Source organism: Poecilia reticulata, linkage group LG9, assembly GCF_000633615.1.
Source record: "Poecilia reticulata strain Guanapo linkage group LG9, Guppy_female_1.0+MT, whole genome shotgun sequence".
NCBI classification, from domain to species: Eukaryota; Metazoa; Chordata; class Actinopteri; order Cyprinodontiformes; family Poeciliidae; genus Poecilia; species Poecilia reticulata.
In genome coordinates this window covers 13,653,914-13,678,358 of record NC_024339.1, presented here as the reverse complement: position 1 = coordinate 13,678,358, position 24,445 = coordinate 13,653,914, and the positions used below count along the sequence as shown (strand labels likewise).

Genomic DNA, 24,445 nt, shown 5'->3' with positions numbered 1-24,445 from the left:
GGAGCACTTCATGCTTCCATCTGCTGAAAAGCTTTATGGAGATGAAGATTTAATTTTTTAGCACAAACTGGCACCTGCTCACAGTGCCAAAACCACTGGTATTACTGACCATGGTGTTACTGTGCTCAATTGGCCTGCCAACTCTCCTGACCTGAACCCYATAGAGAATCTGTGGGATATTGTGAAGAGAAAGTTGAGAGACGCAAGACCCAAAACTCTGGATGAGCTTAGGGCCGCTATCGAAGCATCCTGGGCTCCATAACACCTCAGCAGAGCCACAGGCTGATTGCCTTCATGCCACGCYGCATTGAAGGCTGCAAAAGGATTCCTGACCAAGTACTGAGTGCATAACTTTATATAATTATTTAAAGGTTGACTTTTTTGGTATTAAAACACATTTCTTTTATTGGTGAAATGTGCTAATTTTTTGAGACAGGGATTTTGGGTTTTCATGAGCTGTATGCCAAAATCGTCAGTATTAAAACAATGAAAGACCTGAAATATTTCAGTTGGTGTGCAATTAATCACATTTTTATCATTACATTATGGAAAATAATTAACTTTATCACAATATGCTAATTTTTTTTAGAAGGACCTGTATTTTAAATGTTAATTTTCTCCATTATAAACTTCAAAATGCTAAAAATTGTTAAGTATTTGGGCAGACTAAAAATCTACTTGCTCCTTTACAAATGAGACAATCTGGAAAAGCCAGAGGAAAAGAACAAATTAATTTAAAAAGAAAAGTTAACCATAAAGACCTACGTGGCCATGTGCTCCAATAAGCCTCCATACATCACCGTCATGTTGTCATCTGTGACGTTCCGTTCAACTTCAAGACCACAGCAGTAGCACCAGAACTTCTGCTTGTGCTGAGTGCAATCAAACTTTTCCACTTGGGGTTTTTTAAGGGTTCGTCGAGCTTCTTTGACCTGACAGACAGCCATCATGGGACAGTCATGGAACAGAAGGAAATTAATATTACTGTCCAAACACAACACTTATTTCTATTAACAGATCTGGGGTTCTGCAATTGCTGCAAACTATAATCATCCAAATTAATAGTAATGGATTATTGACATGACCCCAGTCTTAAAGATAGGAGTGGATGTAGCCCCATTACTAATTAAATAGTTTATTGTGTTGAATGTCATGACACATTTGGGGGCGACTGTTAAATAATAGCTGAAACTTGTCGCAGAAGTAGGGGAGAAACGGCGAAAAGATAATAAACAACCCACGGTTAGCAGCTAACATCATTAGCAACTGGTCTGGCATGTCATAGCATTATTATTGTAGTATTCGGGTTATTATTATTCAGTATGTCGGTGATGCAAAAGGATAGAAAAACACACAACACATTGCAAACAACATTTTTGCACAAACTGCGCTAATTTAAGCTCCTCACCTTTTCAGTAAATTTCAGTAAAACGACCCTGAGTCTGCTTTGGTGATTTTTTCCAAAGATGTGTTTCTTCTTCCCGCAGAATGTTGTCTGATTACATATGGCGCAATAATATGCACCCATTTAGTCCCTGTGTAATAATCCCAGCAACTATTGAAAGTTAAAGTCAAAAACCTCCTAAATGTGTCGTTTTATTTCATTTTGACCATCTCGGAATATCCTCCGGTTGACGTCTTCTTCGTTTGTTGTTGACGGTTGGCAAACCCCCTTCACATGTAACTTTACTGCCACCTGCTGGAGTTTTGAAAACTCCAATTTCATTGGTGACTCAGGACAGATTGCAATCAAGTATTTTCTCAACAGTCTTAAGTTTTATTTTAAAAAGAGTATTTTTAGAGTATTTAGGGATTTTAATAAGACAATCCATGCATTCCTCATAAACCTAATACTCTAGTAACACACTGTAAACATAATACTTGATTTAAATCCACTCGCAAGAGTTGCTTTTTCTTTCTTTTTATTTAGTTTATTATGTATTAATTATTCTGAGATGATAAAATATTGTTTCATGATGTTAATTTTATTATTTTATTATCAACTCTATGGTCTGCAAGTTTTAGAACATTGTACAGCCTGTCATGTCTCCTAAAGTGTCTCCTGTAGCAATAAGTAATGGGCTTGTTTTCTCCTCCTAGAAAAATACTAAATTTGGTGTACTGTCTTATTTAAGAGACTGACTGATTTGGAGTCCTGCTAAATTATATAATGAATTAATACAAGTTTCCTCATTCCACTGAATATCAAGTGTCTTTAGTCATGTTTATGTTTGCTTGTTTAAATGGTTTTAAGGTGTAAGGTACTTTTTAGTTGTCACTTATCTGTAGATTTTTTTCTGGCAAGAGAAATTTGCGCCTCTTGACTCCTTTTAAAATTAAGCAATGTCCCCCTCTGGTGGTCGGAGTCATGGTATGAATTGGTTTAGTCACAGATACGTTGGACTTCCTGGTCCTTTCCCAGCGTGTCCCTGTGAAAATTATGCTCGTGTTTCCTTTGGTACCTTTAGGGACTTTAATGCAATGATTCAGTAAGTTTTCCCCCACATTTATTTACTGTAAATATTTTTATTGGGATAAAACCAGGCGGGGTTTTGTCATGCTCCGCTGCTTCTGGGCTGTGCTGGTTTGAATAAAAGAGATGGGAAAGCATTACATTTAAAACCGAGGATGCTTCTTAGTTTGTGACACGGAACTAACTGCTGACAGCTCTCCTCCGTTTCCTGCCCTGCATATAATTCCTCCTCCAGCTTTTGTTTCACTTTCACTCTTGACAAACTGCGGGGAGAAGGCGAAACGGTAAGGTGGAAGAATGTTACATTTTTAAATTTAATATAGATCAGTATTGGAGCTGTAAGACCATACAGGTTCTTGCTTTATGTGAAATAAATATTCTTCTAGCTGTTTGACGTCTATAAATGAATGAAGGTTTTGGTAAAATCGAAACTGTTGTGCTCATGTCTTCCCTGCTGTTGTCCGTGAATGTGCTTGTGTTGCAATTATTTGATTAAACTGCTCAACTGTGGTCATTTACTTTGTGAAATAATTATGAATCTAAACTAAATTCTGCATGTTTGCTCTTTTTAATAATATTCTAGGTGAAAGGATTTCCTGTTGACCTTGTCACCATGTTTCCCCTCCTGCTGGTGCTCTTTGTTTCTATTTATCCCTCATCTGGAGCTCAACTCCCAAATCAAGATCAAGCCAAACAGATTCCTGTAGCCACCAACGGCGAACCCTTCCCCTGGGACCGCATGAGGCTTCCCGTAACCATCAGCCCCTTGCACTATGACCTGACCATACACCCAAACCTCACCTCCCTGGACTTCACTGGGGTGGTTCGCATCAGTCTGGATGTGAAAGAAGACACCAGCATCGTTGTCCTCCATGCCAAGCAAATGCACATATCCAACGTGGTTCTCCTGGCTGCTGAGGGCGTCCGGCCTCTACGGGTGCTGGAGTATCCTCGATTCCATCAGCTTGCTCTGCTGTCTGAATCAGTTCTGACCAAGGGCAGAAAGTATGAGGTCCAGCTGGAGTTTGCTGCAAACTTATCTGACAGCTTTCATGGTTTCTACAAAGGCAGCTACCGTACGAGCAGCGGGGAGGTCCGGTAAGGTCACAAAATATGATCTTCATCCATTACCAACACTTCCAGTTGGCTCTTCTCAATCTTTGAATAAAACTCTGAAATTGAAAATGAAAAGGTTGTCCTTCTGTCTCTCAGGGCCATAGCATCTACGCAGTTTGAGGCGACCTTCGCTCGTGGAGCCTTCCCCTGTTTTGACGAGCCTGCCTTCAAAGCCAACTTCACCATACGGATCATGCGTGAGCCACGCCACATTGCCATTTCCAACATGCCCAAGGTGAGTATGACAAGATAACTGTTCTTTTAAAAAAAAATCTTTAAGAAGTGAAATTTTCTGTTTTCCGTAAGCAACATAGGCAAGAAACAAAATGAAAGACGAGACCAAAATATATGTATTTATTCATTTTGACTATATGCACAATGCAACATGTGGTGGTAAACTATCCCTGCACTTCACACTGAACACACCTTCCCCACTGAGACATGTGACAACATCATACTGGAGGCATGCTTCAGCAGCAACAGTGAAGTTTTTCAGAGTTAACTGGAAGATTGATGGAGTTAAGTGACCGCCTACCCCGAGTCTTGACATTGGGGATGGAGGTCCAGCTATCAGCAGGACGTTAAATCATAACATACAGCCAGAGATATAGTTGAGTTGTTTAGATGTGGATAAGTATTGACTCCAGGTGGCCAAATACAAATGCATGTCACACTTTTTCAGATTTTTACTTATAAAAAATGTATTACTAAGTTAGAAAGGTTGCAAAGAAAATGAATGAAATTTTGTGTCTGCAACATGACTGGCTGTAAAATAAAAGCAGAGATTTTTTTTTTTCTATTCGCAGGTTAAAACAGTGGAGTTGCCTGGCGGTTTGCTTGAGGATCACTTTGACACGACCGTAAAGATGAGCACTTACCTGGTGGCCTACATCGTCTCTGACTTCCTGTCTGTGAGCAAAACAACTAAGCATGGAGTTAAGGTGAGACTTCGCTCATGGTGCTGGCCAAGTTGTTTCATGTTTTATTACACTCATAAACAGTGTTTTAATAATTAATTTCATTTTGATTGCCGTCAGATCTCTGTCTATGCCGTACCAGAGAAGATCGATCAGACGGCCTTTGCTTTGGATGCTGCAGTGAAGTTGTTAGACTTCTATGATGATTACTTTGATATCCCATATCCACTCCCCAAACAGGGTTTGTGAAAACACATTGTACATTGTTATTTGGCCTCTGGTGCATGTCAGCTGACTCTAGGATGAATCCGTCTTTAGGATGTATCCATGCTGCCAGGAAGCATCATTATAAATGTTAAAGCTATTTTAGATAGAATTAAGTATCAATTTGTCAGCAGTTCCACATGTGATTCCTGCTTTATGTGGTTCCCTGCAGACCTGGCTGCTATCCCGGACTTTCAGTCAGGCGCAATGGAGAACTGGGGACTGACCACCTACAGAGAGACTGGCCTTCTCTTTGATCCTGACAAGTCCTCTGCCTCCGACAAACTGGGCATCACCAAGGTCATTGCCCATGAGCTTGCTCATCAGGTACTTGCTAACCTTGAGTCTTTTTTAGCTCCTCAAGAGGATACTGGGGAATGAATTCGGTTTTAACTTTTTCACTGATTCATCCAGTGGTTTGGAAACCTGGTGACAATGGAGTGGTGGAATGACTTGTGGCTCAATGAGGGTTTTGCCAAGTTCATGGAGTTCATTTCCCTCGACATCACCTACCCAGAGCTTCATGTGGTGAGATCCCAACTTAGAAAACTAATTGTATCTTTTACCTTCTTCTGTTTCTGTTTCGTCAAGTTTACTTCAAACTAACTTTCTCCATGCTGTCTTTGTCTTAGGATGACTTCTTCTTGGGCAAGTGTTTTGAGGCGATGGAGGTAGACTCTCTGAGCTCGTCTCATCCAGTCTCCACACCAGTGGAAAACCCCACGCAGATCCAGGAGATGTTTGACGACGTGTCTTATGACAAGGTCAGTGGTGTATTCTGAAAGATTTGAGCATTAGATATTGTGGATTGTGATTATACATGGTGCTAGAACTTTATTAATGAAGATCTGGACAGATCAGCTGATTTATTTATTTTTTATTATTGTTTTAACCTAAGAGTTAAGTCTGTTTACGTAACTGTCTAAAATTTTACCCGATCAGTGAATGCTTGAATGAGGTAAGAAGACTCTTTTAAATGGAAACTGTATTTTCAACGATGTGTCAAGACTTGTCAGAGGAAAATAAAGGCTGCAAGAGAAAAAAAAACCTTTCAGAATAAGCAGGTTGAAAGTAGCATTGCAGAGTAACTTTGTTTTATCTTTTTGAGATTCCCACCCTTGTCTGTTATGTTTGTCTTGGCTGATCGTATGATGAAAATCTGAGTTCAGGAAAGGATCCACATTCACTAGAATCTACACACTGTTGTTTTTGTAATGCTAACCATGTTAAAACCAAACACAAGATGCTAAAGCCAGTTTAAATTTCAGCTCCATAATAATTTGTCTTTGTTTTAAAAAGTATCAATGACCCTCCATTGTGTTGTCTTCTAAATATTAAAAAACAATCCAAGTATGTCCTAGATGCCACAGAAATATGCCACATAACTTCGGTCAATACATCTCTAATTTAAGGGCACATAAAATAACTTGACATTATCCGCATGGAATGGTTCCATTTTCTTGCTAACTGTGTTTGTGCTCGTATGTTTTCAGGGGGCATGTATCCTGAACATGCTGCGGGACTTCCTGAGTCCTGAGGCATTTGAGATCGGCATCATCCGATACCTGAAGCGCTACAGCTACCAGAACACCGTGAACAGCCACCTGTGGGAGAGCCTGACTGATGTGAGTTCAAATAAGATCCTGACTGCGTTTAATATCTAAGTAAACTTTGCTACTATATAAATATCACATTAACATTTGGCAATCTGTGCATCAACCAGTGGATGAGTTGAACACTGTAGCATTTTTTGTCTTCTTGCTATTATTTTGATGTTGTCTTTTCTGATGTCTGTTTTTATTCTCTGTTAAATGTCCACCAGATCTGCAGCTCAGATGCTCTGGATGAAGGTCGACTGAAACACACAGAATTCTGCTCTAAACGCAAACTCCAGTCTGGATCCTCTGTGAGTTTTGCTGCTTGGTTCTGCAGAGCAACAGAATAAATCCACCATTACTGGTTTTCCTGCTAAAGATATTCAGAATGCCTCAAACTGATTAATATTTAATTGCAGATGCTTATTCTTATTCTGAAAATTTCGAAAACGTTTACTCTGTTGGGTAACCGTGTTGAGAAAACACCTGGTTTTTCATAATAACTTTCATTCCAGATAGATTTACTTGGCTCTCTCATCAAGTCTTATTTCTCATAATTCCAGTTATTATAAACATTTTAAGTACTGATTTGAATATAGATATAAGAAGTATGTTGTGAAGGGGTTTTTTTTTTTTTTTTTTTTTTTTTTTAAGCCTTCTTATGTCGCTTCGCAAAAATACTGTGACTGGTAAAGTTACATTAAAGAGTTGAAGTAATTCATCAGGCATCTAAATGTGATATGTGGTCGCCCATGTTTAGAAGTGGTACTCTGATGACGAGCTTGATGTCAAGACTATCATGGACACCTGGACACTGCAGGAGGGCTTCCCACTGGTCACAGTAGAGGTCAAAGGTCGGGAGGTCAGACTCAGTCAGGAGCGTTTCCTGAGGACAGACGATCCCTCGCTCACTGAAGGGTAATAGACATGAAACACATACATATAGATTATTACTGATTGCTGACATTCCAGCTTTAAATCACAGTTTAACACTATTATATTTTATTAAATCCTCAGAGTTCTGGTTCTTTAGTTAATGGTTCGTGTTTTCATTTTTGTTATGCGTCAGATTCCTGTGGCAGATTCCACTAACGTACATGACCAGTGCTTCCAGCACGGTTCATCGTTTCCTTCTCAAGACAAAGACGGGTGAGGTTTAAATTGATACACATCATCCATGTGCAAAGGACTTCACATCAGTTAAACTGTGGCTGTGCTCCTTGCCATGTGCATAGATGTGCTCTACCTGCCAGAGGAAGTGGACTGGGTGAAGTTTAATGTCAACATGAGTGGCTATTACATGGTCCACTATGCTGGTGAGGGTTGGAGCTCCATCATCAAACTGCTGCAGTACAACCACACGGCTCTCTCTGGGAACGACCGGGCCAGCCTCATCCAGAACGTCTTCCAGCTGGTCAGGTCTGTCTCACTCAGTGTGGTGTTGGAATATCTGGGTCTAATCATGCAAATTGGTTATATTTTAATCATGCATACACTTAAGATAAAGAACGTAAACTTATTGATGAAATACAACAAAACAATTGCATATCAGTTCAGTGGGAACGTATAAACCTCGTTCTCCTGTGTGCGTTTCAGTGTTGGGAAGGTGAGGCTGGACACGGCTCTGGATCTGTCCCTTTATCTTTCCAAAGAGTCTCAGATCATGGCTGTGACCCAGGGCTTCGGAGAGCTTGTGCCTCTGTACAAACTGATGGAGAAGAGAGACATGACAGTTCTGGAAAATCAGATGAAGGTAAGACGACTTTTATAATATACCTGGAACCAAACGTATTTTTGTGTTGGCTTGAATAAAAAAACAATTGCATAAAATGTTGAGTTATATCTAAGGACCAGTTTGCACCATGACACTAAAAGTCAGCTCAGAAACCATGTGGTCTTTCTACCAAGAATGCAGTGCACACCCTAAGGTGAATGAGTTTCTCAATGTAAAGGAGCCTGATAGCAGCAGTGATTTGTTATCCATGACATGTGGCCCACTGCACCTGCACAGGTTGATCACCAGAGACTTTGAAGGAGCGGCCACGCTGGCCAGGTCTCTGACACTACTGACATCACTCCAAGTAACCTAATTTTTTGTAAACTAAACGACCCAGTAACTGAAGAAACAACTCACAATTAAACAATAGAGACCCTATACATAGAGATTGGTATGTGCATCACACCCTGTCAAGTAGAATTCCAAGCAAGGGAAATGTAATGTACACACACTTCCAAACTGTGCATACATTCCGGTAACTGGGAGACAGAGGGATTTTTAGTGTTTCTGGCTGCTCATAAAATGTGAAATGTATCCGTCATTATGTCAAAAAGAAGCTCTGGCATCATATTCACAATGAATAGAGAGAAGAAAAAAATGCAAGGAACATCACATAGGGTTCGTAAAATAATTAAACTATTACTGAAGACAAGCTTGTTAAAAATAAATCTATTTTGAATATAGTAACAAAAAAACAACTTTAGACTTTAAAAAAATGCTGATTTTGGATTCATAAGCACAGTTCTTCCTGAATGCACCTGTAAAGATGAGAACACAGTGCTGTGGCCATGGTAAAGTTATTGCACAGAATAGCATGCTCAGCTCTGTGCAGCATTAAAAAAGCACAAAGAAAAAAATGCATCTGATAGACTGGTGAATATACTGATGGTGTGTTCCCCTAAAGCAAGTCTGAAACTGATGGTCGAGGTGCATAAACCACAAATTTATATTGAGAATTTTTGCAAATTTTGAGGAAAACATCCCAGAGCAGTTAAGGTACTTGTGTTGGTTTCTTAACCAACACAGGCAACTATGGATGTGCTTGGCCATCCGTCGTTTTGGACGGGCTAGAAAGGAGTAGAAAAAAGCAGCAGAAAATCCAGTGTGCTGAATAGCGAATCTGTCACACAAATATTAGGCTTTCTATATTTGCAGTGATCCTGGAGATTATAGGTCAGTCATAATCCGATGTGAACACGGCCTAGCAGACTGCGTGGCACATTGGCATTTCACACTCTGTTTGTTGTGCCTCAGGGTTACATTGTGGATCTTTTCCGGGATCTGATTGATCGTCAAGAATGGAGTGACTCCGGTTCGGTGTCTGAGCGAGTGCTGAGGAGTTACCTGCTGCTGTTCGCTTGCGTCAGGAATCATCCTCCATGTGTCGCCAAAGCCACCAAGCTCTTTAACCAGTGGAAGGATTCGGATGGCACCATGAGGTCAGGCTTCGGCTTCAGAATAATTAAGGATTTGAAGGGAAAGAATGAACACTACCAAACAATGTTTACGATAGTAAAATCCATCCCTCTTCTCACAGCCTCCCTGTTGACATCACTATGGCTGTGTTTGTGATTGGAGCACGAACACCAGAGGGGTGGGACTTCCTGTTTGAGAAATACCGCACTACTCTGCAGATGTCGGTCAAGAGCCGCATAAAGTCTGCCATGACCGTCACCTATCTGAAGGACAAGCTCAAGTGGTGAGCAGCAGTTAATTTTTGTTAAAGCAAAAGAAGAATTTACTCAGGTATTCTTGAACATCGTTTCCTTGTTTTCCGTCTGAAGGATGATGGAGCAGAGTCTGATAGGAGAGGTGATGAAGACCCAGGACCTCCCAGATGTGGTCGTCTCTGTTGGAAGGAATCCTCATGGTTACAAACTGGCCTGGGACTTTCTCCGAGCCAACTGGCACACAATGATCAAGAAGTCAGAGCACTTTACTCTTCACTACTCAGGATTTTAAATAATAATAATTAAAAAACACAGAAATAAGTAGTTGCCTCTATCATGAGATTAAATTTGTGACAGAATTTTTCTGAATTTGTTTAATTCTTGTACATTTGTATATTTTGTCTCTAAACAGTCATGTTGGTATAAAAAAAATTAATTTTTCTACATTTTTATTAACATTGTTTTTTACTGCTGGTTAATTTAAACCGACCTTCTAAATTTTGACAATGACTACATATATTTGTCCTTCTGAAACAGGTTTGACCTTGGCTCTCACTCTGTATCATACATGTTGCTTGGCGTGACCAACCAATACTCTACCAGGGAGATGCTCCACGAGGTAAATGTTTATTTCAGTTGATTTTTAAGAAGCATAACTATTTACCTTTGTCTGTCAAGGTTTTTTTTTTCTTATTAATGAGAGGGAAGTTTGTATTTTTAGAAATGTGTACTTCCTGTAAGTCCTTCACCTGTTCCTTTCCCTTAGATACGGAGCTTCTTCGACTCGCTGACAGAGGAAACCGGGTCAAAAATGAGGTGCATCCAGCAGACCTACGAGACCATTGAGGATAACATCCGCTGGACTGACACCAACTTTCCTCTGCTAGAGGCCTGGCTGAACAAGCACCAACACAGACCACCTCACGAAGACTTATAGAGCTGTGGAAGTGGTTTTTGTTTGTTTTTACTCCACTGCTCAAGCAGATTCTGGTTTCTCTTTCCAGAGGTGAAACCAGATTTGATTTTTTTTTTAATTAGGATATTTTAGGGAGCTCGGTTGGTTCGTTGGTTCTTCAAACCTCCATCAACAGATCCTGACTGGAGCTTTTCCTTTATCTGGATTTGTGAAGAGTAATCCAGATTAAGGAGTAGACGAAAGGCGCTTTTCTACTGGAAAGTTGTGCACTAACTGGTTCGTGCACAACCAACAGGTTGTGATTGGAGCACGACATGTTTTCATGTCGTTACTGATAACGGTAACGACCTCTAAACATTTGCACTAAAACGCTGACAAAATTCTTTATTTTTGAAAATGTGATTAGTTTAATCAAGTAGACTAAGATAGTTTTTCTTCTTCCTCAAATCATTCAATAACTTAGTTTTAAGCTTTTCTTCAGCACATCTAAAAAATGCACAAGTAGCATTTTATTCCAGACCCACCAAATATAAAGTTCTTTACTTTGAGGAAGAAAAATGTTTCTTAAAACATTCACCATACTTAAGAAAAAACAGTTCATAACTTAACAATTGAAGGTACTTTGCTTTGACTGTCCGGAGCTGTAAACGCCGTGCCTGAATATTTCTTCTCTGTGTTGCCTGAATTGATTTTGAGTGTGTGTTTTGGTGTATAAGTGTGAACTAATGTCAGGTTTTGGGTGGGATTTGTTTTTAATTGCTGTAAAGTTGTGCTTTTGTAAAGTACGTTTGGATTGAAGATGTATTTTTCCAGAGAACTGTGACAACATGTTGTAAGAAATGCACTGTTCAACAAATCCTTTATTATTGTAAAGTATTTTACTAGCAGATAGTTTTCACTAGCAGCCCAACACAAAAGAGAAGTGAAAAGGATGAAGATTGTATATGATTCTTTAGGAGAGACTAAAATTACGTCGTTTTTTTTATTGCGTATCAGTAAACAGAATGGGGGAAAATAAATGAGTTTGAGGTTTTTTTTTTTTAAAGTGGGAATAGGTGAAGATCCTCTTGGCTGTAGTTGTCAAATATGTTGTCGACATGCTCTCATTTACGAGAACGACTGAAGTTCATGTCACTTCAGCTTTATAATATTCTTATTTTGTTTTGTCTGGTGGAGAAAATGTTTATTGAAAGAAATATGGGAAAAATAAAGTTTGTTTTATCTTCGGCTGTCCTTTGCGCTGTCCTCCTCTATTCATTTCAATTTCGTTTACAAATATTCATTATGACTTAAGTCTGGACTTTGATTATGCCAATCAAACACAAATATGGTTTGATGTAAACTGTTTTATTGCCGTGTTGTATACTTGAAGATGAGCCTCTGTCTGAGCATCAAGTCCCTCTTCGCCTCTGTTTCTCCATGAATGTAGCATCATCCATCTTCCAATCGTCTGTCACTGCTAAAGGGATTCATTTGAACTTATTTCAAAAAAATTTATTCAAGCCAGATTTATGAAAAGAATGATTTTCTTCCAATATGTTCTCTGATGTGAACTGTGTGTCTCTCCCCACAGAGCTACCATGACCCTTAAATCTGTGGCATTTCCTTGACAGGCCAACCTCTCAATACTTGACCTGTCTACTTTGGTTGGTAGTCATATCTTAGTAGGTTTGCAGCTGTGGCACAATCTTTTAATTGTTTAGATAGTAAGGCATATTGTTTTACAACCTGATCTCATCTTAAATTTCTCTAAAAAAAAATTGAAAGCCGTGCATCTTTTTCCTTTCTCTCCTCAGCCATGTCCTCACTTAGTTTTCCACATAAAACCACAATAAAAAGTACATTGAACGTACGGCACAGTAACTATGGAGACGGCTCAGCCTTTCCTGAACTATTTTATCTAATTGGAAGCCATGAACCATGATTAACCTGCAGCCGAAGAGCAAAGAGCTCTTTTATTATTAGTAATTACTTAAACTTTGTATGCTCTCTTCCAGACAGTTACATGGATGGAACCTTTGTATCCTTGCACTTCTCTAAACAGCAAGCAGGAGTTTTTTGAGTTTTTTTTTTCCCTCACTGTGAGACAGTTTACTGGTCTGTGAGGTCAATCTTTAAACTTTACAGCTTTCTTTTTTATGCCAGTCACTTGTTCACATTCGCGCTCTTCACTGCTGTTTTGATTTGCTTTTCTTTCGGACTGCTGCTCTCATCATAATGATTTAATGTCCTCTGCAGCTCAGAGAAGAACAAACAGACACGGGGGAAAGATGATGTCATTCCTGTCACTGCTGGGTGTGCTGGGCTCATGCAAATCAATGTACTTCTATGTAAAGAAGGAAAGAATGAATTCATGAATTACTGAAGATGCCCTGTGACCTTAAATAGACCATTTCTACTTTAAAAATATTCCAGTGTGCAAAAGTGAGAAGGGCAAAATTTCACCACAGCAATATAAAACTCTCGTTTTCTGCTACTCTGCAAAGACTTGGCAACAGTTTGTTGAATGGCAGAGCCACTTTAGGTAGGAGGATAATTACTTCAGATGAATTTGGATTTGGATTCTTACTTTACAATAATAAATAACATAATTTATTTATTATTGTTTTTTATTATCAAACTTTAATTTGCTCAAGTTGCTGTCATCTGTGCATTTAAAGAAAGTCTAAATTTCAGGCTCTTTTTATAGCTTTGTACATCAGGCTTATTTTAACCGAGTTTAGCATCAGTGTGATTTCCATAAGTAACTCAAACTTTGTCCGCTTTTTGAAGGTCGTAGTTTGCTGTGAGAGATACAGAATGAAACAGCTGTGTCTTTGCGGGTCATATAATGACCTTTTGTGAACACTGAGGGAACATGAAATGTTGGCGCTCAGGACTCAAACCGCGTGGCGGGAAGCTAACTTATCCTGAACTCTTTCTAAACTACTTTAGTTATCAGTTTGGAAAAGCTCGGCTGTTCCTTTAAATTTCATAACACTGCCATAAATTCTCACAAGGATCCATTTGTCACAGAGTAATAAAACACAACGTTAGTCTCACAGAGATCACACATAACGTGTGTATGTTTTACATAGTAACCTATATTTAGGCCTTTGGTGAGGCTTTTGGTGGTCGACGAGCTAAGGAGAGGGATTTCTGAATGCATTTTAGTGGCAGATAAACATTGTGGGCTTTGCCTTTGCTCCCATGCATGAGCACACACACACACACGCACACACACACACACACACACACACACACATGCACGCACACTAACCCCTGGTCAGCACACCTACAATAAAAACTGCACTCTGCTCCAGTCATTTTGTCCTTTCAGCTCCACACCTGGGAAAGACACATCACATAAAGGTAAGAGTCTGAGCCTCACCTTTTTTGCCACTTTTTTAAACTCAAAATGTCTTTCATAACAAGAATTTGATTGAATTTAATCTGAGCTGTTGTCAAATGGACCGCAGCGTAGAAGTCTGTTTGTTTAGTGAGTATTTACTGACTTTGCTGCGGTTTCTATGTGATCAATGATCCGACGCTGGGAGTTTTGACCTCACCTATTCTTTATGTGATTTTTTTTTTCCTGTTTCGTATGCCCACTTTTGTTAAACGCAGTCTCGGTTTGTTAACATTTAGTTTTTCTCAACACTTAATAACTTGTAGAAACCAGTGAAAAGAAGTTTTACTTAGTGTTTTTTTTTTCTCTGCCATTTTTTGAAGTTGTCAAGAAAACTAAAGTTTAGTCAAAATCTGACATAATCACAAAGTTAACCTACAGAGCTGATAAAATCTAATTTGAAAACAAGGTATTTTTATTGACTAAAAAAGACCTTTATGTTACACATTTTAACTAAAATCAGGATGTATTTCTTTGTAAAGCCAGCAGTTCCTCACAAAGGTCTTCATTAGCTTTTTCTCGGTTGTCACATCTCACCTCCTACAAATGAATGAGATTTTTTGTTACAGGCTCACTCAAGATGATGCATAGTGAAGTGGAGCGAAAATATATTTTTTAAAAATAGTAAAAATCGTGGTAGTGTACATTTGTATTCAGCTGCCCACAGTAAAATAAAACTGTAGCAGCCCTATTTTGGATTTACTGTATGTTTCTACCAGCTTTGCACATCCAGACATCTAGAGATTGAAATTTCTATCCATTTTGCAATCAGAAAGGTCAGTCAGCACTGATATGGAGGGCGTCTGTAAACATAAATTTTTTAGTATTGGCAAAAAAGCTCAATCAGATGTGGGTTTAATGCTCTGGAAGGTTAACCTCATCTGCAGGATTGTCCTGTTTTTAGTTTAGAGTGGTGTAAGAAAAAATAAATTAGTTTTGATTTCATTTGACCTGGGCACCTCCTTCTGTATCTTCACTACATGGTTAATTGGAAAACTGATAAAATCATTAATGGAAGCAAGCATTGCTGTTCTTGCCACTCTTTCTTAAAGGCCAAAGTTTTTGAGTTCCTGTCAGCAGACTGTCCCATCAGATCTCTGCAGATCTTTCAAAGTTACTTTAGCTCTCCTTGTCTCCCCTGTCAGATTACATGGATGGCCCTTTTAGTTCTCTGTGATATAACATTTTGGGATGTAGTTCTACAAACTAATGATGATAAAGTTTTTTCCCTGATTGCTCTCTAAAAGAAAAACTGAGACAGAACAACCATATTTATACTGAGATTAAACCACTCAGAGATAGGCTCGATTTGTGAGGGGAATGAGTACAAATAAATGAATACAATAATTTAAAAAACAAAGTAGACTTTTCAACTTTGCCTCAAAAATTGGTTGAAATGATTTTAGTATTCAAAGATTGTTTATTTTGTATCAGAGTACCATCTAAGCAGAGGTTCTGCCAAATGTAAATTGTTGTGCGATAGTTTCGATTCTGTTTCCTGACATAACCTGACCTCCTTTCAAGTTATTATGTTAGTTTTCTCAGTGCAGACATGGAACATTCTGGAATACAGTGATGATAAACTTTTATCATCACTGTATTTTATTGAATAACTGTTAACAGTTTGCAGTCACCACGGGGCAGGCTGTTTCTGGGAAGAAATTAGTCTCCGTACGTCTGCCATATCTTTTCGTACAGTATTGACAGGCAATAAAACCCTCTTGCATTAGTGTGTCGAGGACAAAACATTTATGGGTTTGTGGGTACAAAGTGTGTTTTTTTTATTGGTCTTGGCGAAAGATGAAGATCTGCTTTGTATAGAAATCTGTGGCTGCTTGTAAGTGTTATGAAATCACTTCATTATGTCATTTGCAATAAAATGAATTAAATCATATTTGCTCTTTAGGTTCATTCTGTTGTTCGTGGCTCCATTTCCACTCTGATCCATCCTGTGAGATCCTCCCACCCACAGAATGTTCAACTCCTTTCCTTATCTAGAGTAAGAATCACCTCCATTCATCTCAACTTTGGGTTGTTTGTACAAAAAAGCAGGCATTGTTTGCATAAATGTCAGAATAATCATAGGCTATTAAAGACTTATTTGAGCCACTCTTTTTTTTAAGGAGCTGAAACATTGTGCAGCAAAGAACTGCAATGAATATCAGAGAACATATTCGTCCTTCTCTCCCTTCACTGCAATTGATGATTGTTATCATCATTTGCAAATATGAGCTATACTAAATATCTATAAACACTTCTGAGCCTTTTTTCTCTCAGTTTTATTTGAGTTGTTAAAATATCCAGGTGTTTTTGGACCTGTGGGGTAAATAGAAAAGCAGTTGCTGTCGTCTTGGAGACACAGACACATATTGGACTTGTTACACTGCCAGAAAGCGTTCATTTGGGACAGTGTGCAGTGTGTGTGTTTCCCTTTCACAGTACTTCACTGTTCCTTGCGAAAGCATCCATATGAACTACAGTAAGCAATATCTTCAGGATTCTGTAGCTTCTTCTCCAGAAACCTGTTCAGCAGAAAAAAAAACAAAAAAACAAGTAGCCTCGGTTCAAATACAAACATGGGGGGAGAAGAGAGGAAAGAGAGTTTGATATCTGTTATCAAAATATTTCCCCAGTCATACTCTTTTGTTTCTTTTGCTCGCTTCTTCGTCTTTCTCTAAAGGGTCTTCCTGGGCTTCCTGGGCTTTGGTCTCTGCATCCTGTTTTGCACCAGCTTCTGCAGATCGTGCGCCCGTTTGAGAGAGGAGCAGATAGAGAGGGAAGCACAACTTGACAGGGAGCAGAGGAGCCAGATGCGCTCCATATACTTCATCCCCTTCCCTCGAAATAACTCGCGGCGGGACAGTGATGAGAGCGACGAGCTCACTCCACCAAGATACAGTACCACCATCCGCTATGAGCCCCCGCCATCTTATAATGAGGTGATTCTAACAATGCATAACTTAACGACATATTTTAACTACAAATGCCAACTTTATTTGATTCGTTTCCAGATTGAATTATTTGTAATTCTCTGGTTTTTTTTATTTTTGTTGTTTCAGTTGGGATTTAAACCAGATGATCTCCCACCTCCTTACACAGAACTACACATTCCAGACTTTTTAATCACACAACCACCAACTCATACAACCGTGGATATGGGCGATATTGGCAACAGCCCAGGGCAGCATCTTGTGGGTGAGCGGCTCGGGCGTCCCCTGCCCCCACCAGCCCCGCCACTCCCAAGTAATCCCGTTTCTTCTCCCTCCCATCCCGCTCCCAACCAGAGGATCTGAACGTCAATAGGTCCTCAGTGCCAAATACCCGCCAACCCCCCAGTCAACAATCTCAACGTGGGGGGCAGGTGGAGTGCGCTGGTAGGGTGGTTCGCCCAGGGTGCCGAACATACTAGGACCGCCTCTGCATGTACAGAGTAAGGCAGAAGCGTCACCCTGATGATCATGGACAACCCTGTGCTGCCTTCCTACAGTTCAAAATGTTTCCGTTTTTGTTTTTCTATTTTATTTTTGTGTCATTTGCTCATTATGCTTTCAGTTTACCTTATTATTTTAAATTTATTTAATAAAGTAACAGCCCAGCGCTCTGTAGGAAAATTAAACATTATAAGTATTGATGGAGTTCATAATCTTTTCAAGACTTTGTTTCAGTTTGAGCTCAACATTATGGGCTAAAGAGTGTTTCTTCCTGCAACCAAAGGCATGTTTTCCCAAACTGACACCCTTCTTGTTGGCACTGGGATGTTTTAATAATAGATTATGAACAAAAAGATTTTTTTTCAGTTTGCTTGTATGTAGCAAAGACACTGTGATAAACTAAAGATTATGTCAGCTGGTTTTCATGAGTGAAATATTCATCCATCTGGTTCAATTCACAAATATGTGCACAGATAATTTAAGCTGCATTTTTTGGCATTGAAATTTAATTTTATCTTGGTGGTAAGAAAGTGCAGCTTCAAAAGGAGATGCAGTGCCTTGCAGAAAAATCTTCAACTTCTACCCAACAGATGAATGGATGGATGGATCAACACAAAGTGGTGCACAATGGGAGTGGGCGCATGGCTTATGAAGTATGTGACAAATAAGATTTTAAAATGGGTGTTGTGTATTTCTATTCAGTCAAGCTGAGATGACTCTTTGCAGAACCATCTTTTGCTAAAATTACAGCAGCCGGTCTTTCTGATTTCCAGCTTGGCATATCTGAAGACATTTTTGCCCATATGTCTTTGGATACTCTGTAAATCTCATTCAAACTAGATGTAGACGGTCCATTCTGACTAATTACAAATATCAATGTCCAGGTTTTTCCACATATTTTCTATTAAATTTAGGTTGTGGACTTTGATTGGACCATTCAGCCTCTATATTGTAATAAAATCCCACACGTATAAAATGTAACTACAAATTAAGGGGATTTTTGTCTCGAAAAAGGGGCGGTGCATGCCGTTGCTACTTGTAAAACAAAAATGTAAGGAATTGTTGTTCTTTATAATTCTTACTTAGGAACAACTTTATCCTGGTCTGTCATGTACAGTCCCAATACGATGTTAAAGTTTGTAGTTTAAGCTTAAGAAAATGTGAAAAAGTAAAACAAGCTGTTTCTGTGTTTAAGTTCTTTACATATTGCTTTAAGAATTGTACGGCAAAACTTAAAACGTGGCACGGGATAAAAACATAAGTAATATTTATTGTAGCTGGTCTACTTAAATCCTCTGATGCACAGGAGGACAGATTTTTGTCTATTATAAAAAATATTTCCATAAGATAACTGCTGCAAATCCTTCAATATTTCCGATGTCTTTTTTTCTATGTGAATAAATGTTAATCATGATGTTGCCATGTAAATTCCTCAAAATACAATGTTGTAAATACATACACATCTTTATTTTGCTTTTGTACAATGAAATACATGTTGATATGTTTTGTACGTGCAGCTTTTGTTTTACTCAGAAAAACTGCTTGTGTTTTGGAAGGTGAGTAATGTTACCTGGAGCTCCACCAGAACCAGAACATATTGTGTGACTCAAATTCGAAAGAACTTCTTAATTTCTTTTCTGGTTACCAGAAAAGGTCAGTAGTTTTGTTTTTTGTTTTTAAGCTCTGAAATGTTAAAGGGTTTTGGACTGCAGCATAGGGTGTCTAATCACTTTTAAGCAGAAATCGTCATAATTTGGCCATTTCCTAAAATGTTCAGGCAAAAAAAAAAAGAGTTTAAAAAAACATGAGTGTAACTGAACTTCTCTTTCCACATGTCAAGATTTCTACATACACAAAACGTGGAAGTTGAGGTTGTTTGGTTCAAAGTGGACACCAGATGGCAGTACATGCACATACAAACCAATTTTTATTGAATCACATCATTGACAGCAAAAAGAAAAAAGTTTAAAATTCTCTCTTTGTTAAACTCATCAGCTTTCTAAAAACACATTTCAGGCAGCTCTCTATTTCATACCTGCCTTTCTAAACAATCCTCATTTTGAAATCTGTCACTATGTGACGATCTTATCTCCTGATAGGTCGGCGCAGACCGCTGTAAGATAAGGATAAATTTAGCTTTTGTATTTAAATTGTTCTTGTGGCTGCTGTGAGTCACGCTCTGCACAGGGAACATGATCCTAGCAGGAACACGTGATCGGACCAAACCCAGCCTTGTATGGACATTTGGTTCCGTACTATTAAGTGTTTATTGCTGAAATGTGTCAGAGGTTATCAGGAGGAAAATGTGATTCAGAAAGGTGATTGTATGGAAGCTGTTGCAGCAACTTGGTTGAAAATGGCATTAAACTTATATCATCTGACTTGTAAATTGCATTATATATTTTGATTTTGTAATCTGCTTGAATAACGGGGTTTGGAAGTTCAAATAAACCACTCAAATGAACCATATACAATAATCTGTATAGTACATTAGCAGATCGAATGAGCTAAAGAGGAGAATTTTATCTGCAGCACCCTCCACATTTATTGGGATCCCTGGGAAAGATGTATAAAAGTCCAGCAGGAGAACTGATGTAGGAGTAATGAAAAGTAAAAAAGTGAACAGCAGGAGAGGAAGATGGTTTAGTTTTTGGCAGCATTGTCTCAGCCAATGCCAAACAAAACACCACAGTAGATGTAGCTACTATGGAGTAAAAAAAAAAAATTACAGAAAACAAAATGTTGCAAATTTGAGAGTAGTGGAAGGGGAAAGTAGAAGGGTGAGGAAAAGTAATAATTTCATTCTCTAGTAGCCTAAGCCCAGCGGCATAGAGGCAGTCCAGGATAAGCTAAACCCTCACAAAGAGGCATGAGAGAAGCAGAACATTGCATCAGGCCTTTCACTCCACCTCCCTCTCCTCCCCACCAACTACCAGGCAAACATTCCTCTGTTTTTAACTATGAGCTTTATTAGAAAGGAATGTTTTAAGGTGGATTTTAAAAATGTAAAAATGTCTCCACAGGAGAGGAGCCTGATAACTGCAAGGCCCATGGTATGGAAACAAGATCCTAAAGTTTGCCTTCTTCCAGATTTCTTTCTTTCTTTCTTTTCTTTCTTTCTTTCTTTCTTTCTTTCTTTCTTTCTTTCTTTCTTTCTTTCTTTCTTTCTTTCTTTCTTTCTTTCTTTCTTTCTTTCTTTCTTTCTTNCTTTCTTTCTTTCTTTCTTTCTTTCTTTCTTTCTTTCTTTCTTTCTTTCTTTCTTTCTTTCTTTCTTTCTTTCTTTCTTTCTTTCTTTCTTTCTTCCTTTCTTTCTTTCTTTCTTTCTTTCTTTCTTTCTTTCTTTCTTTCTTTCTTTCTTTCTTTCTTTCTTTCTCTTTCTTTCTTTCTTTCTATTTTTTTAGCTCTTTTTAGATATAAGAACACAAGACAACTGTTAATATGGAGACATCATCACAATTTTCTTTTTGTGGGGCCTTAAGTTACAGAGAATATTTTTACCTACAAAATGTATCTCCCACTTCATTCTGATACTCTTACCTGTGCTCCTTTCAGTTCCATTTCTCTCTATCTTTGTTTCTCCTTACACTCTTAATTTGTTAGTTTTATTTATAACCCCATTTTAGAGTAAATCAGCCTGTATTGATTTAACCAATTAAACCTTGTAACACTATTTGGAGCAGCTTGCTGTAAGGTTGGGTAACTGACTGGTTTTAAATGGATGGCAAAAAAAAAGAAAAGAAAAAGAAAAATTTGAATTAAGAAAAAGTGCAATATATTCAAAAACCTTGAAATTTTTAAAATTTTGTCACATTCCAAACACAAACTTTATTTTATGAGATAGATAGAGGAGGCATAGGTTAAAAATGTTTTACAATTAAGGTGTGCGTGTGTATTAACCCCCTCAGAGGTTCGCTACAAAATATTAGTGAGCAAACAGAATCATGAAGACCAAAGTACAGCAGAAAGTTTAGGAACGGCTGCGAAGAAGTCTAAAGCAGAAGTTATTTATTAAAACAAAAAATAGATTTTCAGTTACATAAACTGACAGACCAGGAGAGGAGAGTCAGTTAAACAAATAAAGAGGCCAAAGGAAACTCTGGAGGTTCTGCAGGGATCCACAGCTCAGGTGGGAGAACAACCGGCCCAAATAACAAGATATTTCACTTGTTGAAATAAATCTAAGACGTTACATGCAGTTTGCCACACATCCTGTAGGAGGCACTGCAAACACGTGGAAGAAAGGCAAACTTCAGATTTTATTTGTAAAACATTCAGAACATCTGGCATGGTTTTCCTTCAGCTTTGTGTATATACATAACAATTACATTTTCCCAAGTTTGTGGTTTTAAAGTCACAAAACCTGAAAACAATCAAGCTGTTCAACATTGGACATTAAAAATGATGCAATGGTGTAGAGTTAACATTTTAGGAACACACGCGTCAAAAACAAAGTCTGAAGTTAGTTTCTTCTTTAAGGTAGAGAAGTCCTGCTGAGTCCCTAACATATTCTCACTCAGATGGTCTGAACTTCACATGCTGGATCCTGGAACTGATTTAGAGGCAGAACTAAGCCTGAGGCCGAGGGGACAAGCAGAAGACAGGACAATATGAAAAGGAATGAACGGGATTTGTCTGTGTACGGCGTGTGCAGTTATAGAGAGGAAGAGGTCAAGAGAGTTTCTGAAAATATTCAGGGAGTATTTTGTTTAAGTGTGTTTATCTGTACTTTGAGAACTTTATCCATGGTTAGTGATATTAATACCTGGTTTTACTCCAGAAGATGACGTGCTCAGCGAGTCTTTCACTGCTCCGTGATATTTGTCTGGCTCGTATCACCAAAGAGCTGTGACTCTTTACACATGCATGCAGCGCTGTGTGTGGATGGCTACTGTGCCACTAATAAAAAAATATATAAACACTAAAATAATGAGCTGTGGGAGTGGATTGGATGCATATTGTCTTGATATTATTAAACTTCCTTGTTGATGATAAAATATTGAGTAATGGTTGGCGCTTTACAATAGACACAGTATATTTGCACCATATTTAAATTAATATTTCCAAGACCAACACTATGCAAGCTGCAAGTAAAGGAATAAATAACACAGAAAAGCAATGATAAGTGATATATTGCTACTCATTAGTGAGTGCTAAGCTGTGTTTTTACTGCTCTTAAATAAAAAAATATATAAATTTATGATATTATTTAAAAGTATGCACAACTTCATGCAACTCCATGATGTAAAATGTCAATGAAATACATTGAAAGTTGAGTTTTTAACATGACAAAAGGTGAAAAGGTCCAAGGAGTTTGATTGGTTATGAAAGGATGTTTAAAGATCCCAGTTTATAATGGTTGCTTTGTCCCAGGATGTGTGTCTGATTGATGTGACAGAGGAGGTCACCATGGATGGGTGTTACTTGGCAGACAACATTCCTTCTCTTTAAATTAATGACTTTTAACCTTATGACGGCTTCAGTGCACATTCTATCACAAGCAATCAGGCAGGTTGGTGCCTACCGTCTGCCAGAGCCATCCATTTATTTGTAGAAAGTGTTTTAAATGTCCTCTAAAATGCTGAAAGGTTTCTGATATGACAGCAGCCATATCACTTATGCATAAATAAAAAGATAAATCACTCAACATCGGCCCTGATCATATGTTTTATGATCTGTCCACTGATGAACAAGACAAGATTCACGCAAATTTCTGAACTAGAGCTCTCACTCGTGACATGTTTGTATCATAATTTTGTAAATTACCATCACAAATAATCATAAACAGTTAAGTTTTAGAAGTGCATTAAACTTTTATTGCTATAGCACCTTGTATTTAATGGTTGTTAAAGCCTTTCGTTGTGCTTCTCTTGTGTTTTAGCTGTTTGATTTCTTGGCATTTAACCCTTTGGCCATGTAACCTGACAAACCTGCTGAGCTGATTCCTTTCCTCTATCCTTCATGTCGATGTGTGCTCACAGGACTGAGGTACAGGGCTAAACTAAGCCTTGGTGTAATACGCAGGGAGTTTTGTCAACGTTGAATACTTGAAAAAAAGGAAAAACTTCAGATTACTTGTCAAAGCAATCTGAAGTTTGCATGTCATCTGCTGAGTAAAATACAGCCAACAACGATGATTGATCACATCCTAGCAAAGAAAACAAACCACGTCAGCATTTTGAGGTGAACTGAATACTTTAAATGACATGAAAACATGTAACTGCATCACAAAATATAAGCTATAAGAAGTGAATCTGTGCGAATCTGCAAAGGCCAGATGCACATTTCTGAATCAATAAGAGGAAATCCACAAAAGCTTGGTGGATGTTTCAGAACATTGACTGAATTTGCATAGATAACATTTTACGTTTAAACAACATAAAGCAAAACTTAAAATGTAACCCAGAATAATAGGACCAACTTTACTATAATCTTTGTAGTTGTAATAGAGAGGGCTGACAAGGCAAAACTGTCTTTGTTTTTCAATTAGCCAGTGATCATAATGTTCATCCTGAACTAGAGCTTCAGGCTGGAATCAACTGATCTGCATTCAATGACACTGAAGGAGAAAATTAAGCTTCCAGCCCACAGGCAAAACTGCCACCTGGCATAAATATCAAATGACTACGTCCAACAACACCTGGGAAATAAAGAATCCACAAATCTCTTGTTTATCTATGCTCTCGGTAAAGATGTGTAAAATAAAACTTTCAGATAAAGTAGTCTTTTATCGCAGTTGCATAATGTCAGAGTGGAAATTCTAACTATCAAACCTTGTTAGATTTGTGGCTCTGCCAGTATAAGATCTGTGTTGATTTGGCCATAATCAGACTTTAATCCTGCTGGTGACCAATTTTCAGCTTACTAGTAGGAAATCGGGTCCTTATCCAGATGAGAAAGG

General features: G+C 38.4%; 3 protein-coding genes across 3 annotated transcripts in view; 2 read left to right on the top strand and 1 right to left on the bottom strand.

The window, feature by feature from the left end:
• The window catches only part of cenatac (centrosomal AT-AC splicing factor), a 6,362-nt gene extending 4,692 nt beyond the window's left edge, over positions 1 to 1,670 (bottom strand). The window contains exons 1-2 of the mRNA XM_008418042.2: positions 1,409 to 1,670; positions 766 to 932 (exon numbers count right to left, since the gene is read on the bottom strand). Coding sequence (XP_008416264.1) covers positions 766 to 932; positions 1,409 to 1,528 — 287 coding nt within the window. The 5' untranslated portion in view covers positions 1,529 to 1,670. The remainder of the gene's footprint in view (positions 1 to 765; positions 933 to 1,408) is intronic.
• Positions 1,671 to 2,400: 730 nt separating this feature from the next.
• erap1b (endoplasmic reticulum aminopeptidase 1b) lies at positions 2,401 to 11,949 on the top strand. The gene is made up of 19 exons (XM_008418041.2): positions 2,401 to 2,757; positions 3,057 to 3,571; positions 3,686 to 3,824; positions 4,396 to 4,530; positions 4,627 to 4,747; positions 4,943 to 5,097; positions 5,185 to 5,298; positions 5,403 to 5,534; positions 6,264 to 6,395; positions 6,593 to 6,676; positions 7,126 to 7,283; positions 7,435 to 7,514; positions 7,601 to 7,784; positions 7,962 to 8,118; positions 9,397 to 9,581; positions 9,680 to 9,841; positions 9,927 to 10,067; positions 10,350 to 10,431; positions 10,579 to 11,949. The coding sequence occupies exons 2-19, from the start codon at positions 3,087 to 3,089 to the stop codon at positions 10,747 to 10,749; spliced, it is 2,817 nt and encodes a 938-aa protein (XP_008416263.1). The 5' UTR covers positions 2,401 to 2,757; positions 3,057 to 3,086; the 3' UTR covers positions 10,750 to 11,949.
• A 2,047-nt stretch (positions 11,950 to 13,996) lies between these two features.
• LOC103469952 (amyloid beta A4 precursor protein-binding family B member 1-interacting protein) lies at positions 13,997 to 19,936 on the top strand. The gene is made up of 4 exons (XM_008418040.2): positions 13,997 to 14,079; positions 16,023 to 16,115; positions 16,797 to 17,055; positions 17,176 to 19,936. Exons 2-4 carry the CDS (start codon positions 16,090 to 16,092, stop codon positions 17,407 to 17,409), a joined length of 519 nt encoding a protein of 172 aa, XP_008416262.1. The 5' UTR covers positions 13,997 to 14,079; positions 16,023 to 16,089; the 3' UTR covers positions 17,410 to 19,936.
• The last annotated feature ends 4,509 nt before the right edge of the window (positions 19,937 to 24,445 follow it).

Coding starts and splice junctions, on each gene's coding strand:
- erap1b (XM_008418041.2), top strand. CDS start 3,087: ATGTTTCCCCTCCTGCTGGTGCTCTTTGTTTCTATTTATCCCTCATCT. Junction 3,572..3,685: donor ACGAGCAGCGGGGAGGTCCG/GTAAGGTCACAA, acceptor TCTGTCTCTCAG/GGCCATAGCATCTACGCAGT. Junction 8,119..9,396: donor TTCTGGAAAATCAGATGAAG/GTAAGACGACTT, acceptor GTTGTGCCTCAG/GGTTACATTGTGGATCTTTT.
- LOC103469952 (XM_008418040.2), top strand. CDS start 16,090: ATGTTCAACTCCTTTCCTTATCTAGA. Junction 16,116..16,796: donor AACTCCTTTCCTTATCTAGA/GTAAGAATCACC, acceptor CTTTCTCTAAAG/GGTCTTCCTGGGCTTCCTGG. Junction 17,056..17,175: donor CCCCGCCATCTTATAATGAG/GTGATTCTAACA, acceptor TTGTTGTTTCAG/TTGGGATTTAAACCAGATGA.